The 18,343-nt window shown below is 47.7% G+C and overlaps 1 protein-coding gene across 4 annotated transcripts in view; it reads left to right on the top strand.

Moving 5' to 3' along the window:
- gpr4 (G protein-coupled receptor 4) overlaps positions 1-17,905 on the top strand; it is a 68,871-nt gene extending 50,966 nt beyond the window's left edge. For 3 of the 4 annotated variants that reach the window (XM_067974854.1, XM_067974852.1, XM_067974853.1), the window contains one exon: positions 16,421-17,905. In XM_067974854.1, coding sequence (XP_067830955.1) covers positions 16,764-17,825 — 1,062 coding nt within the window. In that variant the 5' untranslated portion in view covers positions 16,421-16,763 and the 3' untranslated portion in view covers positions 17,826-17,905. Of the gene's footprint in view, positions 1-13,747; positions 13,920-16,420 lie in introns of those variants that run through there. The other variant, XM_067974855.1, reaches the window with a different exon arrangement.
- Positions 17,906-18,343: the final 438 nt, after the last annotated feature.

The following is an 18,343-nucleotide window of genomic DNA, read 5'->3' as shown; positions in this document are numbered from 1 at the left end:
AGGGTGTAAATCAGACTGGGTATAAATCAGACAGGGTGTAAATCAGACTGGGTATAAATCAGACAGGGTGTAAATCAGACTGGGTGTAAATCAAGCAGGGTGTAAATCAGACCGGGTATAAATAAGACCGGGTGTAAATCAGACCGGGTGTAAATCAGACCGGGTGTAAATCAGACCGGGTGTAAATCAGACCGGGTGTAAATCAGGCAGGGTGTAAATCAGACCGGGTGTAAATCAAGCAGGGTGTAAATCAGACCGGGTGTAAATCAGACCGGGTGTAAATCAGACCGGGTGTAAATCAGGCAGGGTGTAAATCAGACCGGGTGTAAATCAGACTGCCAATTTATTATCACCATTTTGCACAATCAGCAAAGTAACAATTTCATCCCCGGGGGCGTTTGTGATAAACGAACAAAGAACTTGCATTAATACACCACCCTTCACCACCTCAGGACCTCCCAAAGCGCTTTGCAACCAATGAAGTACTTTTTGAAGTGTTGTAATGTAGGAAACATGGTAACCAAATTGCACACAGCAAGATCCCACAAACAGCAATGAGATAACAGCCAGATAATCTGTTTTTTAGTGATGTTGATTGAGGGATAAATAGTGGACCGGACACTAGGGAGAACTCCCCTGCTCTTCTTTGACTAGTGCCATGGGATCTTTTACCTCCACCTGAGAGGGCAGTTTAATGTCTCATCCGAAAGACAGCACCTCCGACAGTGCAGTGCTCCCTCAGTGCTGCACTGAGATATCAGCTTAGATCATGGGCTCAAGTATCTGTTGTGGGACTTGAACCTGCAACCTTCTGACTGAAGGTAAAAGTGCTACCCACTGAGTCACCTAGGGAGAGGATATAAGGTCAGAAGCTCAGCTCGAGGTCAATAGGAAGCCACTGTTGTGAACAACCCGGTGACTGGGAATGGATATTTGGTACCAGGCGTCTGAAATGGAAAGTGTTGCGTTCTCCAGTAAGAAGATCCCTCACCTCGGTGAACGTTAAAAAGTAGTTTTATCCATTGGGATTCTACATGTTGAGAGTAAAGAGGAAAGGGTTTAATCCTTTGGGATTCTATACAATGGGAATGAATGGGAAGAGGTTTGGTCCACTGAGATTCTATAAAATGGGAGTGAATGGGAAGGAGTTTGGTTCATTGGGATTCTATCGAATGGGAGTGAATGGGAAGGAGTTTGGTTCATTGGGATTCTATAAAATGGGAGTGAATGGGAAGGGGTTTGGTCCACTGAGATTCTATAAAATGGGAGTGAATGGGAAGAGGTTTGGTTCATTGGGATTCTATCGAATGGGAGTGAATGGGAAGGGGTTTGGTTCATTGGGATTCTATCGAATGGGAGTGAATGGGAAGGGGTTTGGTTCATTGGGATTCTATCGAATGGGAGTGAATGGGAAGGGGTTTGGTTCATTGGGATTCTATCGAATGGGAGTGAATGGGAAGGGGTTTGAGCCATAGAGTGAGGTTTGCATTTCTCTGGAGATAATTGTCCTCAGGGTGTCAGTCATATGCCTGTTTCACCTTGTACCTGATGCTAGTTCATCAACTGGAGCTGTCTGCACTAATCTCACTTCCCTATTATATAAAGTTTCATTTCGTTTGCTGTTCTTTTGCCAAGACCGTAACGCGATCCTTTTCAATGATCAAATATTTAATCTATTGCACTGCGAGGAGTAGAGGCAGTTTATGCTGAGGACCTGGCTGATGTGCAGTGCTGACAGTTTGAAGTGGACAGTAACAGTACTCGGAGTAGTGCAAAGTATTTCAACACAAGTTCCCTCACTTAGCATTTGGAAACAGCATTAATCTTGTCCTCGTATTTCTCAGGACGGTGCTGACTCACCCACACAGCTTTTGTTGGTAAGTAGAGCCATGAGACGGTCCAGTGTGTGATACTCCCAAGCTACCAATGCGGCCTTGGGTACAGCTGACACGATTGGCAAATCGAAGGCAGCACAGGGGTTCGTGAAATTTAGCCCGAGGTGTCAGCAGTCTATTCGACCGTGGGACACTGCAACCAAGACCAATCCTGTCCTTGCCTAACATCCATCCACATGCGTGTCTTGCCTGTGAATCAGAAGATCGCGGGTTCAAGTCCTAAGAGACGTTGAGCACATGAATCCAGGCTGACACTCCTGGTGCAGTACTGAGGGAGTGCTGCACTGTCGGAGGTGCCGTCTTTTGGATGAGACGTTAAACTGAAACCTTGTCTGCCCTCTCAGGTGGATGTAAAAGATCCCATGGCCACTATTTGAAGAAGAGTAGGGGAGTTCTCTCCAGTGTCCGTGGCCAATATCTATCCCTCAACGAGCATCACTAAAACAGATTGTCTGGTCGTGTATCTCGTTGCTGTTTCTGGGATCTTGCTGTGCTCAAATTGGCTGCCATGTTTCCTACATTACAACAGTAACTACACTACAAAAGTACTTCATTAGCTCTAAATTGTTTTGGGACTTCCAGAGGTCGTGAAAGGTGTTCTACAAATGCAAGTCTTTCTTTCTTTCTTTCATTTTCCAGTAAGAGTCACTGAATAGTGATCAGGAGCAGGAACCCTGGCTGATTTTTCTGCTTCTCAACCCTCAAAGGAGCAGAGGCCGATTGTAGTAGTGGGTGAGGACAGGATCGGACTTGGCTGTGATGCCCTCCATAGTCCTGCTAACACTCTGTCTAGGCCTAAAACATGAAGATTGCCCAATTGGGCAAGGTACCATCAGGCACAAAACACCCAAGGAACCCAAACTCTAGCAAGAACTCTATCCGTGGAACTGTACCCAGCAAGGGTCAGCACCCCTGGAACTGGACCCACCAAGAGTCAGCACCCGTGGAACCAAACCCAGCAAGGGTCAGCACCCGTGGAACTGTACCCAGCAAGGGTCAGCACCTGTGGAACTGTACCCAGCAAGGGTCAGCACCCATGGAACTGGACCCAGCAAGAGTCAGCACCCGTGGAACTGTACCCAGCAAGGGTCAACACCCGTGGAACTGTACCCAGCAAGGGTCGGCACCCGTGGAACTGGACCCAGCAAGGGTCAGCACCCGTGGAACTGTACCCAGCAAGGGTCAGCACCCGTGGAACTGGACCCAGCAAGGGTCAGCGCCCATGGAACTGTACCCAGCAAGGGTCAGCACCCATGGAACTGGACCCAGCAAGGGTCAGCACCCATGGAACTGGACCCAGCAAAGGTCAGCACCCATGGAACTGGACCCAGCAGACGTGGGTTCTGCAGTAATTTTCATAATAACAAAATGTTTGAATTATTATTCTTAAACTCTCCCCTCACTCCATAAGACACTGACTCACACTGGAATACGCGTTCCACGGACACTGACTCACACTGGAATACGCGTTCCACGGACACTGACTCACACTGGAATACGCGTTCCACGGACACTGACTCACACTGGAATACGCATTCCACAGGCACTGACTCACACTGGGATACGCGTTCCACAGGCACTCACTCACACTGGGATACGCGTTCCACAGGCACTGACTCACACTGGGATACGCATTCCACAGGCACTCACTCACACTGGGATACGCGTTCCACGAGCACTGACTCACACTGGGATACGCGTTCCACAGGCACTGACTCACACTGGGATACGCGTTCCACAGGCACTGACTGACACTGAGATACGCGTTCCACAGGCACTGACTGACACTGAGATACGCGTTCCACGAGCACTGACTCACACTGAGATACGCGTTCCACGAGCACTGACTCACACTGGGATACGCGTTCCACGAGCACTGACTCACACTGAGATACGCGTTCCACGAGCACTGACTCACACTGGGATACGCGTTCCACGAGCACTGACTCACACTGGGATACGCATTCCACAGGCACTGACTCACACTGGGATACGCGTTCCACGAGCACTGACTCACACTGGGATACGCGTTCCACGAGCACTGACTCACACTGGGATACGCGTTCCACGAGCACTGACTCACACTGGGATACGCGTTCCACGAGCACTGACTCACACTGGAATACGCGTTCCACGGACACTGACTCACACTGGGATACGCGTTCCACAAGCACTGACTCACACTGGAATACGCGTTCCACGGGCACCGACTCACACTGGGATACGCGTTCCACAGGCACTGACTGACACTGAGATACGCGTTCCACAGGCACTGACTGACACTGAGATACGCGTTCCACAGGCACTGACTGACACTGAGATACGCGTTCCACAAGCACTGACTCACACTGGAATACGCGTTACACGGGCACTGACTCACACTGGGATATGCGTTCCACGAGCTCTGACTCACACTGGAATACGCGTTCCACGAGCATTGACTCACACTGGGATACGCGTTCCACAGGCACTGACTCACACTGGGATACGCGTTCCACGGGCACCGACTCACACTGGGATACGGGTTACATGGGCACTGACTCACACTGGGATACGCATTCCACGGGCACCGACTCACACTGGGATACGCGTTCCACGGGCACCGACTCATACTGAGATACGGGTTACATGGGCACTGACCCTTCCTGGGGTATAGGTTCTAGAGGCGCTGGGCCACGGGTTCTACAGATGGTGTGCATCCCAGACAATAAGTGTCAACAGCCTATTCAACTGTAGTGGGCGTCACAGCGAATTCCGATCCTGTCCTCACCTGACGTCCACACACGGACTTTCCAGCAAAGGGGGAAAACCCCCCACAATGATCAGGAGCGAGAGCCATGGACGATTTCCCCCCCACCTCCCCCCACCCCCAGACCAGTGGCATTCCAGCTGACATCAGTTAACTCAGCACTGACGTTGTCCAGTAGCACAGAAAATGCTGGGTTTTACCAACCGCCCAAATTAGATGGTGAGGGTGGGGTCGGGGGGCGGGGTGGGGTTATCACATTGGAATCTGTGCGGGAATATCACGGTTTTGAGAACGATAGCGTTCTCCCTCGCCCCCTCTCTCCCCTTCTGGTTTTATTTGCAAGGCGATAAAGCCCCTTTAAGGCCAGTTACACTCTGCCAGTTAGTGATGCGAGTCAAACACAGGCTGTTAATCTGGAGCATTAATAATCGAGCAATTGGTGTAACCACCTGGGCTAGGACAGGAGAGGAGGGATGTAGTGAGGGAGCTTCAGATAGACCAATAGACAATCAATGACTAAAGCGAAACAATTTGTATCAGTCCAGTAAAAATCACAGCACAGTGGGCGTAATCCCAGCAACCGTGGGAGTCACCTAATTATGACATGGGACTGTGAGACTGCATTGCGTTCCTGTAGGTATAGCAGCATTGCTGCTATATTTGGGACTGCAACACTTCAATAGGATATGTGAGCATTGTTTTGATTTTCCTATCGTTTTATTAACTCGGCTGAAATCCGATCTGCACGGGGAATGTTTTCTTTGACCATCCGGCCTACGTCAGAGAGACTCCGCCGTTTCCAAATTCCGTACTCAGGGACAGGAGAGCTCGAGACCCTCTCCTCGTGTGACTATTGCAAATCCTGCCGTAGGTAACGGACCGGGAGTGACGTGCTGGGTGTAAGGCACCTCGGAAGCTGATACTAGACTGGTACACGTTGGGCGGACGTCACAATCTGCAGGAAGAAAGTTGACTGTGACCTTCAAGGTGATCTGAACCCCAGGAACTGTTACTCTCTTGGAGCTTGCTCGTAAATGATTTGTTAGCCTTTATGGATTATATAAACATGTTGAAGTTTCTAAAAGATGATTTTTTTTTCTAGTTTGATGATTAAGTGGTTAAACTTAAATACAATTTAGATTTGGATTGGCCCTTGGTCTGTTGCAAGAAAGGGCAACAGAGGAAAATCTGGTGTCTGATGGAAAACTGAAAGAAATTGAGAGAAACTGTGCCAAAAGGATAGGTACAAATGACACTGTCCATAAGATAATGAATTAATCCAGACTGTTAATCCAAGAGATTCACTAATTGATTGGCTAATAGGACTGTCACTGTGCGATTGATTTCTGGGGTGAGAGGGTTGTCCTATGAGGAGAGATTGAGTAGAATGGGCCTATACTCTCTGGACTTTAGAAGAATGAGGGGTGATCTTATTGAAACGTATAAAACACTTAGAGGGCTTGACAGGGTAGATGCTGAGAGGTTGTTTCCCCTGGCTGAAGAGTCTAGAGCTGGGGGGGCATAGTCTCAGGATAAGGGGCTGGTCATTCAGGACTGAGATGAGGAGAAATTTCTTCACTCAGAGGGTGGTGAATCTTTGGAATTCTCTTCCCCCAGAGGCCTGTGGATGCTCAGTCATTGAGTATATTCAAGACTGAGATTGATGGATTTTTGGACTCCAAGGGAATCAAGGGATATGGGGATCGGGCGGGAAAGTGGAGTTGAGGTCGAAGATCAGCCATGATCTGATTGAATGGCGGAGCAGGCTCGAGGGGCCATATGGCCGACTCCTGCTCCTATTTCTTATGTTCTTCTGTTCTTATGGGATGTAAGAGTGGATTGGTTCAAGGTATTGTCACTCGAGGGTGTAAGAGTGATTGGCTAATGGGAATGTCATTTGGGATATAAAAGTGCATTGACTGAAAGGAGTGTCACTCAGGGATATATTAACAGATTGGTTCAGTGGGGATGTTACTCAGGGATGTAACAGACTGGCTATTGGTGGGGGTGGGGGAAATGGATTGGTCAAATGGAGCCTCATTCACACAATTCAGAGGAAGAATCTTCCCTAAAGGGGAACTTCCTCACCCTTGTGCCTGGTGAATGGCTGACTCGAGGGGGCTGCAACAGCTCTCACCCATCATATCCTGGATGTGGTAAAACCCATGACAATATCAACAAAACGGACCATTCACTAGTTACAGCGACCAGGTGTTTCCATGGACAACCATCCAAAAACAATGGGCCTTGTAACTGGATTCAGAATTAAGTGTCCACAGGGGAACATTGGGTTTTCGACCTCAAGTAGTCTTGGCAACGTTTCTGAATCAAACATGCCATTGATATACCCTGCCAATTCCCTATTAATGAAAAGGAATGGGGCCTCTCTGCCCTTATCAATACTTTACGGAACTCAAGAGGTTAAAATGAATCCTTCTATATATTATTAGAAGTTTTGTGCCTGTAAGATTATAGGACAGACCTAGAGAATTAGTTGTCGATAAAAACACAACACAACCAAACCCTTCTCTGCTCTTCAGCCCACCTCCGTTACAGCCCATCTCCGTTACAGCCCATCTCCGTTACAGCCCGCCTCCGTTACAGCCCATTTCCATCACAGCCCGCCTCCGCTACAGCCCGCCTCCGTTACAGCCCGCCTCCGTTACAGCCCGCCTCCGCTACAGCCCTCCTCCGTTACAGCCCACCTCCGTTACAGCCCGCCTCCGTTACAGCCCACCTCCGTTACAAGGTCCCGTCTCCATCCCCCCCCACCACCAAGTGCTCTCATACCCAACAACAACAACTTGCATTTATATAGGGCTTCTAACGTAATAAAACATCCCAAATACCCAGCTCGACACTGCATTAGCAGCAGTTCTATGATGCTCATCGGCTCCCTTTGGGCCTCAGCCAGACCCAAAAGGCCTCCCAACGACTGGTAATCGGCCGTTTTACTGCGTATTATTAGCTTGATTTCCAGCTCTACCAGACCACCAGCTGTGACCCAGTCTTGATCAATATGAGGGGAATCCACCGTTTATGATTCATTTTAATATTCCTTCAATTTTAAAAAAAAATATTTGTGTCTCTTTTTGTTAAGTGGGTGGGTGCTGATCTGATGAACTATCTGTGAGGAATTAGTTGTCTGTGACAAACCGGGGCGAGGGAGCTGAATTACAAGAGGTCCAACTCATTGAGGCACTGCGGGATAATGACCCTCTGTGGGATTACGCCAATTGAGTTCCCTCGCCTGGTTACGCTCACTGGGTGCTTTTCCCAGTGAATTTGCCATCACCCACTGTTTAAATAAAAAAATCAACGGAAATTGATGGAAAAATAAACAAATAGATGTTAAAAGTTATTAATAATTAGTTATTGAGCCAGGCTCTGATGGTCAGACTCACTCTTTACAAGGAATGCAGATGGTTCCCCCGGCCTTAAAAAGGCCGGCATTTATTGCCCCGTCTCTAGTTGCCCCTTGAGAAGGTGGTGGTGGGCTTTCTTCTTGAACCCGCTGCAGTCCGTATGGTGAAGGTGCTCCCACAGGGAATCCCCTTTAAAAGGGGTCTTGATGGTGAGACCCCCTGTCTAAAACTATTCTTGATGGCAATACTCCTCCTTTTGAAAGGGGTCTTGAAGGTGACATTCCCTTTTTAAAAAGGATTGTGATGGTGATACTCCCTCTTTGAGAGAGCCTGGAAGGTGAGGCTCTCTTTAATGTAGAGTTGTGGTGGTGAGGCTCTTATTATGCCCAATCTTTGCTTTCTTCACCAGTCACTTCACAGCTTGGTAGCTTCCAGTCATCCATCAATGTTTGGATCATTTGATCAATAAGGAGCTTTACCTTTTATCAGAAAGCTCCTGCAGTAAATGGATGAGCATGAGAACTGATGGTGTCTCAGTTTTCAGCACACAACAACATTAGAAGAGCAAGGGGAAGGTTTCAATGCTATCTGCAGCGACCCATGAGACTGCAATTATCCGTAATTCTTAAACTACAGTGTCCATTTTCCTGGAGCTCTTTATAAATGTCAACTGGTCATAAAGGGTTTCGATGCTGCCAGAGCCTTAAAGGGACAGTCTCCTTGTGAAAATTTGCTTGCACGTCTTTTCTTTTCGATGGAAGAAAGTCAAAAACGTTCACAAATGATGTATTCTCAATGCGATTTATCACTTTGCATTCAGTGAGAGGTTAGGTAGCAGGTGAGAACTTTGCCTTTGTTTGATTGACAAGTCAATTAAAAAGTTGCTGATATTGTAGAAACTGAAACACACGCAACATTTTAAGATAGTTTTGCATCTGTAAGAAAGAAAGTCATGCAGGAAAAGAAAGAATGATTTGCATTTCTACAGCGCCTTTCCCAACCTCAGGACGTCTCAAAGCGCTTTACAACCAATGAAGTACTTTCGAAGTGTAGTCACTGTTGTAATGTAGGAAACGTGGCAGCCAATTTGCACACAGCAAGATCCCACAAACAGCATTGAGATAATGACCAGTTAATCTGTTTTTTTAGTTATGTCGGTTGAGGGATAAATATTGGCCCCAGGACACCGGAGAAGAACTCCCCTGCTTTTCTTTGAAATAGTGCCATGGGATCTTTAAGTTCATCTGAGAGGGCAGACGGGGCCTCGGTTTAATTCTCAACCAAAAGACAGCATCTCTGACAGTGACGCACTCCCTCAGTACTGTGTTGGAGTCTCTGGAGCGGGACTATGAACCCACAGCCTTCAACTCAGACGTCAAGAGTGCTACACACTGAACCGCAGTTAACAGGAGGTAGAAGATGTAGGTTATCCTAATGATAAGAATCTTTGTTTCAAAAGTTTATACTTTCCTACATTTCTACCTGCTTGGGCCCATTCAGCTGTTTTTAATTTGTTTTAATTGCCTTTCCCACAGTCTGCTGCAGCTCCTGGCTAAACGGCAGTCAATCATAAAGCAAAAATGAACCAATCAGGAGTGGTAGAAGTGTTACACAAGAGTGTTACAGGGAGTGTGTGATAGCACATGCTATATCCAAGACTTTAATATATTGCACAAACAGATTCTTTGGCCAAAGATAACTTTTTTTTCTTACATTATCTTTAGCCTTTTTGCAGTTTATGTTGGCAGCTTGTCCAGTGATGGAGGAATTATACTGAGCAACTTTTAGTGCCAAACACTCATCAATAAGAAAAACTTTAATTTATACAGCACCTTTCACAAATTCAGGATATCCCAAAGCACTTTACAGCCAATGAAATACTTTTTGAAGTGTAGTCACTGTTGTAATGTAGGAAACACAGCAGTCAATTTGCACACTGCAAGATCCCACAAACAGCAATGTGTTAATGACCAGATAATCTGTTTTTAGGTGTTAGTTGAGGGATAAACATTGGCCAGGACACCAGGGAGAACTCTCCCTGCTCTTCTTCAAAATAGTGCCATGGGATCTTTTACATCTACCTGAGAGGGCTTCAGTTCAACATCTTATCTGAAAGACTCCAACAGGACAGCACTCCCTCAGTACTGGCACTATCAGCCTACCATTTTGTGTTTTTAAGTCCCTGGAGTGGGATTTAAACCCACAAACTTCTAGATTCCCGAGGCAAAGCATGCTACCCGCTGAGCCACAGCTGCTAACATGCTTAGAAATACAGAAAGATTTCAAGTACAGAATTAACAAGTCACTGCACTCACGCACTAGAGAAAGCCGGGATTTTACGGTGGGATTTCCCCCAGCTCGACTGGTGGCACTAACACTCCTTTATGGCCACAATCAAAACGGCTAAAGACCATTCTTCAGGCGAGAGGAAGGGAATTGGAGGAATATAAAAGGCCACCTGCTGCAGAGGCTGATATATTTCAAACTACGTCTCATTTATTTAGTTATTTGAATCAAACATTTCATTCCACTTGACAATGTACCTTGTTAACAGGACTGACCGGACAATGCTATCAGATGGGGGGAGGGTTTACAAGATAAAAGCAGGAAACAAATTCCTATTTGCATTGAGTTTGATGGAGACGTGTAGCTCAACTAAACATGCCCAGTGCGTGTAACCAAGCTACACATTTCCTTCAAATTACATTAAATGGACAAAGAACATAAGAAATAGGAGCAGGAGTCGGCCATTCGGCCCCTCGACCTGCTCCGCCATTCAATCAGATCATGGCTGATCTTCTACCCCAACTCCACTTTCCCGCCCGATCCCCATATCCCTTGATTCCCCTAGAGTCCAAAAATCTATCGATCTCAGCCTTGAATATTCTCAACGGCTCAGCATCCACAGCCCTCTGGGGTAGAGAATTCCAAAGATTCACAAGCCTCTGAGTGAAAAATTTCTTTCTCATCTCGGTCCTAAATGGCCGACCAAAGCAAGAATGAGATGGGACATCGAGATAAACGTGAGACTCCTCGTCAGAAAACTAAGGAGAAAGAAAGACCTGCATTTATATAGCGCCTTTCACGATCTCAGGACATCCCAAAGCGCTTTACAGCCACTGAACTACCTTTTGAAGTGTAGTCACTGTTACAATGTAGGAAAAACAGCAGCCAATTTGCGCACAGCAAGATCCCACAAACAGCAATGAGATAGATGACCAGATCATCTGTTTTTTAGGTGTTGGTTGAGTACTCCCCTGCTCTCCTTCGAATAGTGTCATGGGATCTTTCACATCCACCTCAGAGGGCAATGGGGAATGGAATGCCACCTTTGCTGACCTTTGTAAATGCCAAACAGTTGGAAAGAAATGTAACTCATTTTTACTTCCTTCATTTCTGTCTGTTCCCACTGATTTTTTTTTTTCCCTCACTATTTTTGGTTACTCTACAATCGTGACTCAAGCATCCCATTCCGTTTGGCGATTGTCTCAGGCTGATTATGTTACACAGCCGGTGAGTCAGTCAGTTCCCCTGATGATGCAATCTCCAGTAATGCTATTCCAGCTTCGCTAGGGGATCAGTTCTCTCATTGTACCCATGCGGTTGGTAGACAACCAAAGCAAGTTTGCCCCCACTCGAGTAAGTAAGAGGAGGCTCATCAGCCCTGAAAAGAGATGTCTCCGAGGGGACCTCACGTGCTGGGATAGAGAAAAGCTGGACCATTCATTTTAAGATAACCCAGGGCAGAAGAGCAAGTAGGCACAGTGAATGGAAGTGATGGCCAAGTTTAAAACCTGTATTTCTTTAGCATTGGCTCAGGCACTCTTGCCTCTTGTCAGGTCATGGGTTCAAGGCCCACTCCAGAAAGCTTGAGCATAAAATCTAGGCTGACTCTGGTAAATGAACAGCACTGCCACACGTTTGCCATTAAACTCAACTTTTAATTAATTTAAGCCACCAAATCTGAAAATAATCTGTTCCAATGAGATTCTTTGCCTCCTGTCGAGTTACTGTAAGGTAATAGTGATGGGGTACTGGGGACAAAGTGGCATCCTAAGCAAAGACACTCTAGAAGCCAAAGCGTATCTACTCCGAGGTAGGCTTGATTGTAGAGGAGGCTATAATCACAAGGGATGCCATATTTGGCTCAAGTCTCTTCAACCCCAGGTCAAGCATGAGAAGACTTTGCAAGCCAGGGAAAACCGTCTCTCGGGGGAAAGAAAAGAATTTGCTTGCCTTGGCACAAATAGTTACGCGATGGTTAACAAAATCAGCAAGGAGCCGGTTGCATTCAACCACTAGTCCAGCTCCTAGGCTTAGCAGTTGACCGCAGAGGAGAAGAGAGTGACTAAATTATTCTCACCAGAGGCTTTGATAGAAATCTGATATGGGCAGCACCTCCGCAGAATCTGGTAAGAGTCAATCTGAAGCTTATTTCTCTTTGAACATATGTCTAAGTGGTTTAAAAGAGTGAGGATACGCCATTATTTTGCCATAGTTGATAAAATATTTGATAAAAATGTTCAATTTACGGTAATATGTTGGACAGATTCTCTATACTGTTAGGGTGATCTCATGCTCAAAGGGTATTTTGATATCTCTACAGATGTGTTTGGATTCAGTGGCCATATTCATTGAAGCCAGTGCAAAGAACCATGGTAACATCAGCACTACCATGTACAACCAAACCATTACCGGTTATACCTATCAGGAAAGGTTAAACAGGCTGGGGCTCTTTTCTCTAGAAAAGAGAAGACTGAGGGGTGACCTGATAGAGGTCTTTAAGGTTATGAAGGGGTTTGATAGGGTAGACGTAGAGAAGGTGTTTCCACTTGTGGGGGAGACCAAAACTAGGGGCCATAAATATAAGATAGTCACTAATAATTCCAATAGGGAATTCAGGAGAAACTTCTTTACCCAGAGAGTGGTGAGAATGTGGAACTCGCTCCCACAAGGAGCAGTTGAGGTGAATAGTGTAGATGGATTTAAGGGGAAGCTGGATAAACACATGAGGGAGAAAGGAATAGAAGGAGATGCTGATAAGGTGAGATGAAGAGGGGAGGGAGGAGGCTCGTGTGGAGCATAAACACTGGCATAGATGAGATGGGCCGAATGGCCTGTTTCTGTGCTGTACATTCTATGTAATACTGTGCACTACTTAAATCCAACACCAGTTCAAACACAATCACCACTGGGCTGAATACAACCAGCACACATACAACCGCAAACACCATCACATGTTGGGCACCATCACCTCGACATGGCCACTGGCAGTGGAGCAGGGCCCTACAGATTGGCCGATCCCACGCTGCAGGCCGCAAGAGCATCGCGAGCAGCACGTGGGCACAGCGACCGGTGCCGTGACCTTCAGGGGGACAGTCCCACAGGGACACGGTGGAGTGTAAAGCAGGCGCGAAGCGCAGGGAGAGAGCGTTGGTGCACCAGCAGAACATCGAAGTCGGTGTACAAGATCGGCCGCATTCCATGGAGTGCGGCAGCATGCAGGCTCTGCGTAACAGTTTACAGCTCGACACAGGCAATTAGTGCTCTGGAATGCAAAAACCTGCTCAAAGTCGCACAGGAGACTGGACTAGTGGCACTTCAAGTCCCCGATGGTGGTAACCTCTACCAGGATGGGGGCTGAAGTAGAGTCAACAGTGATTTGGCGTTTCATCAACATAGGGGCTGGTTTGCAATCAGTTGTCGGCAACACAGAGTCCACAAACCACACTCAACGTCTCCATGACGAGTTGTCAGTTTGGTCATGATGGTCCGCAGTGCGTTCTTCATGTCAGTTTCCCATAGCTTTGGGAGGTCATCCAGGTTGGACTCCAGCCGGTGAAATGGCCAGCCTGGGTCATCCAGACACCACGTCACGCCAAAGCTCAGGACCTCGTTGACCGCTTTCTGGTGAGTGTTGTATCTGAGACCATGTCGGATTCGGGTCACGCCAGGGGTCATTTTCGTCGTCACCGCTTGGGCTGTAAACTGCCGGAGTGCAACGGAAATCCCGCCTGTTATAGAACCCGCCCGATTTCCATTCCCATTGATTTCAGACGGGCGAGCCCCTCCGCCAGTCTCCCGGCCAAGTGCTGAGGAGGAAAAATATTCCCCACCAACCCGCCGTTTGCTAACAGCAGAAGCCATTAAAGCCCTCTACTGAAAAACCTTCCGTGCCCTGAGGTAACTGTAACTCTATCGGAACCCTACGTCATCTCCATTTTTCAATGTGGGAAATTGGAATCGCAGATGAGGCTTCCTTCACTGGCAGTGCCCATGCAGGTGTCACACCTCCCCAACCCGTGCCCTCCACCACCTAGAAGGACAAGGGCAGCAGGTGCATGGGAACAACACCACCTGCACGTTCCCCTCCAAGTCACACACCATCCCGACTTGGAAATATATCGGCCGTTCCTTCATCGTCACTGGGTCAAATTCCTGGAACTCCCTCCCTAACAGCACTGTGGGAGAACCTTCATCGCACGGACTGCAGCGGTTCAAGAAGACAGCTCACCACCACCTTCTCAAGGGCAATTAGGGAGGGGGCAACAAATGCCAGCCTCGCCAGCGACGCCCACATCCCAAGAATGAAAAGAAAGACACAAGGCCCACCGACCAGACCAATGTACACCGAAGAGGAACATAAGGACGCAAGTGTAAAAACCACAAAATACAACAGATTAGGAGTACTGCATAGTGCCATTTTTTTGCAAATAGATATCACTGTGCTAACTTTACTTCTTCAGTCACGTTAAAGGTACTAACTTGCTTCAGATGGTAGCACTCTCGCCTCTGCATCAGAAAGTTGGTGGTTCCAGCACATAATCTAGGCTGGCACTTCAGTGCAGCACTGAGAGAGAGCCGACTTATCGGACGTGACATCCTTCAGATGTTCAAAAAGCAGACAGGATCCTGGGCTTTATAAATAGAGGCACTGAGTACAAAAGCAAGGAAGTTATGGTAAACCTTTATAAATCACTGGTTGGACCTCAGCTGGAGTTTTGTGTCCAACTCTGGGCACCGCACTTTAGGAAGGATGTCAAAGCCTTAGAGAGGGTGCAGAGGAGATTTACCAGAGTGGTACCAGGGATGAGGGACTTCAGTTACGTGGAGAGACTGGAGAAGCTGGGATTGTTCTCCATAGAGTAGAGAAGGTTAAGGGGAGATTTAATAGAGGTGTTCAAAATCATGAAGGGTTTTAAAAGAGTAGATGGGGAGAAACTGTTTCCAGTGGCAGGAGGGTCGGTAACCAGAGGACACAGTTTTAAGATAACTGGCAAAAAAGCCAGAGAGGAGGAGGAGAATTTTTTTTTTAACGCAGCGAGTTGTTAAGATCTGAAATGCGCTGCCTGAAAGGGCGGGGAGAGTGGGACTAATTGGATTCCTCTCTCAAAGAGCCGGCACAGGCCCGACGGGCCAAATGGCCTCCTTCTGTGCTGTAAGATTCTATGAGCTGCTGGGCTAACAGTCTGCCTACTCCGACTGATATGAAAGCTGCAATGGAGAGGGGGTAGGGTCGGTGTCTTGGAAGGGTGAGAGGAATTGGGCCGACAGACCCTCGTGATCCGAATCAATGTTGTGAATGTTTGGGGTGCAGCGAATGTCACGCGGTTAGGGAGTACTTTTACGACTTTGCACACCAGCCAAGAACACAAATCAGAATTTCTGGCACGTGCTGCCCTCAACGTTCGAACCAGCTGGCCATAAAATCGTGCATAGCACGCGAGGGAATTTCCGACGTGTGCTCCCGGCAAGTGAGGTTCCCCACCGCGAGCACCAAGTTGGAAAATTACCCCTATTGTCTCAGTTTAAAAAGATGCTGGAAATGTAAAAGAAAAACAGAGGGGAAAAAAAAATTATCTCATTGCTGTCTGTGGGATCTTGCTGTGCGCAAATTGGCTGCCGCCTTTCCCTTCATTACAACAGTGACTACAGCCAATGAAGTACTTTTTGAAGTGTAAAGAGCTTTGGCCTTGAAAGGAGCTATATAAATGCAAGTTCTTTCTTTCTTTGTCATCCTGACATCTGAAATCTCAGCTACGGCTGGTTTCTGTATTCTTGGGCAAAGGGAGGAAGCGGGGGGAGGGGAGAAATCAGCTAAAGTTCCCCCTCTTAAATACTATCCCGTGACCCCCCCCCCCCCCCCGCTGGAAAGCGCACATGTCTGGTTATCAGGTGTGGACAGAATCGGCCTTGGCTGTGAGTCTGCCCACCACAGTTGAATAGCCTGAGGATACCGCTGCCTAGGCTCAAACATGAAGATTGGGGCTTTGAGGGAGGAGCTGGGGAGGGGGGTCAGCTTTGCAAATGGAATGATTAACCAGCATGAGGTAGAGCCTTCAGGAGAGGAGGGAGAAGATTGGAAAAATAACAAGGCCATCTAGATAAGTAATTCTGTTTTTGTTTTTCAGGTAACGTTTGACAGGACACCCAACACCACTCAAAGCCCAAGTCACCAGCAGATATAACCCAAACACTCTGCCACCTAACTCTCCAATGATTCAGGAAGAGACAAAGGGAGAGGCTACATTTCGAAAGATATTTGCCTCTTCATTTTAGCCCTACGATGTTTGGCCTTTATTGAAAGCGATCAGATATTTGTCGATGGAATATTTTGAATTCGTTGGGTTGTCTGACCTTGGCTGTCGAGTATTTCACTGGACACACATCTGGTAATGAGCTTCAGGCGATGGGTTTGTCTGAATTAGGAAGTTTGAGATTGTGACAGCCTGACGAGGCCTCACAGAGTAGAAAATGTGCAACATTAGCGATGACAGCTGTGATGTTGATTCACGACTGGACAGTCTGTTTCCGCCAACCCTGTACATCTTTGTCATTGTGATCGGACTTCCCGCCAACTGCCTCGCTCTATGGGCTGCGTACCTTCAGGTCAAACAGAAAAATGAACTGGGCATTTATCTCCTCAACCTCTCCATCTCTGACCTTCTCTACATCGCGACACTGCCCCCGTGGATTAACTACTTCCTCCATCAGGATAATTGGATCCTCGGGCCAGAGTCCTGCAAACTGTTTGGCTTCATTCTCTACACCAACATCTACATCAGCATCGCCTTCCTTAGCTGCATCTCTGTCGACCGCTACCTTGCGGTGGCCCATCCGTTGAGGTTTGCCAAGATCCGCCGGATGAAAACGGCGGTTATTACCAGCGTGGTGGTCTGGACCATAGAGATCGGGGCCAACTCGGCCCCTCTCTTCCACAACGAGCTGTTTGAAGACCGCTTCAATCACACATTCTGCTTCGAGAAGTACCCCATGGAGAAGTGGGTGGCCCAGATGAACCTGTACAGGGTTTTCATCGGGTTCCTTTTCCCGTGGATTTTGATGCTGTTCTCGTACCAGGGCATCCTCAAGGCGGTCAAGGGGAACCTGTCGACGGAGAAGGAGGAGAAGGCGAAGATCAAGCGGCTGGCTCTGAGCCTCATCGTCATCCTCCTGCTGTGCTTCGCTCCATACCACATCATTCTGCTGCTGCGCAGCATCATGTACTTGAGCAGGCCCTGGGACTGCAGCTTTGAGGAGAACGTTTTCACGGCCTACCACGTCTCGCTGGCCCTCACCAGCCTCAACTGCGTGGCCGACCCCATCCTCTACTGCCTGGTGAACGAGGGCGCCCGCAACGACGTGACGAAGGGGCTCTCCCCGCTGCTGAGGTTCTTCACCAGCTCCAAATCGACGGACATTGCACGTTCGGTCACTCTGGATACCCCTCTCTCCTCGAAAAAATCCCAGTATTTCAACATTGAGCTGGTGGTACTGAGGAAGGACTGCATTCAGATGAAGACTTTGAGTTTATAAAGAATTAAAAACTAAAATAAAAATTTAGGGTTGTAAGATGTTATAGTATTGCTACCTTTATAAATGTATTTTTTATAACATTCCTGTATGCTGTAAGAAACTTATTTAAATTATTTTGAAGCCCGTGAGCTGCTGGAGTAATCCCACCATCCCACCTCCTCGCTCCTTGCCTTTTTTCTCCAACGTCTATTTTCCGTCTCCTTTCTCTCGGCGGTTTTCCCCGCGCGTGTCGTCCGCCATTGCGACCATCGTGCGTGGGAACGGCCTGGGCTGGACGCCAACCCCTCCCAACCCCCAAAACCCTTTGCTTGAGGACATCCCCCGTCCCTGCCCCAGACGCTCAGTCTGTCTGTCGAGACGGCGGAAAACTGAACCTGACTGGAAACAATTTGGGATCGGGGCAGTGCTCGAACCTGACCTCGTGGCAATCTGCTTGTGGGTCAAACCGTTTAAGCCGCCTGAGATAATCTGGGCGCGATGTTACAAGGTTGACTGGCGGTTGGTTCACAATAAACGTC

The sequence above is a fragment of the Heptranchias perlo genome, chromosome 41, assembly GCF_035084215.1.
Source record: "Heptranchias perlo isolate sHepPer1 chromosome 41, sHepPer1.hap1, whole genome shotgun sequence".
Taxonomy (NCBI): Eukaryota; Metazoa; Chordata; class Chondrichthyes; order Hexanchiformes; family Hexanchidae; genus Heptranchias; species Heptranchias perlo.
The sequence above is the reverse complement of the archived record's forward strand: the minus strand, read 5'-3'. Positions and strand labels throughout refer to the sequence as shown.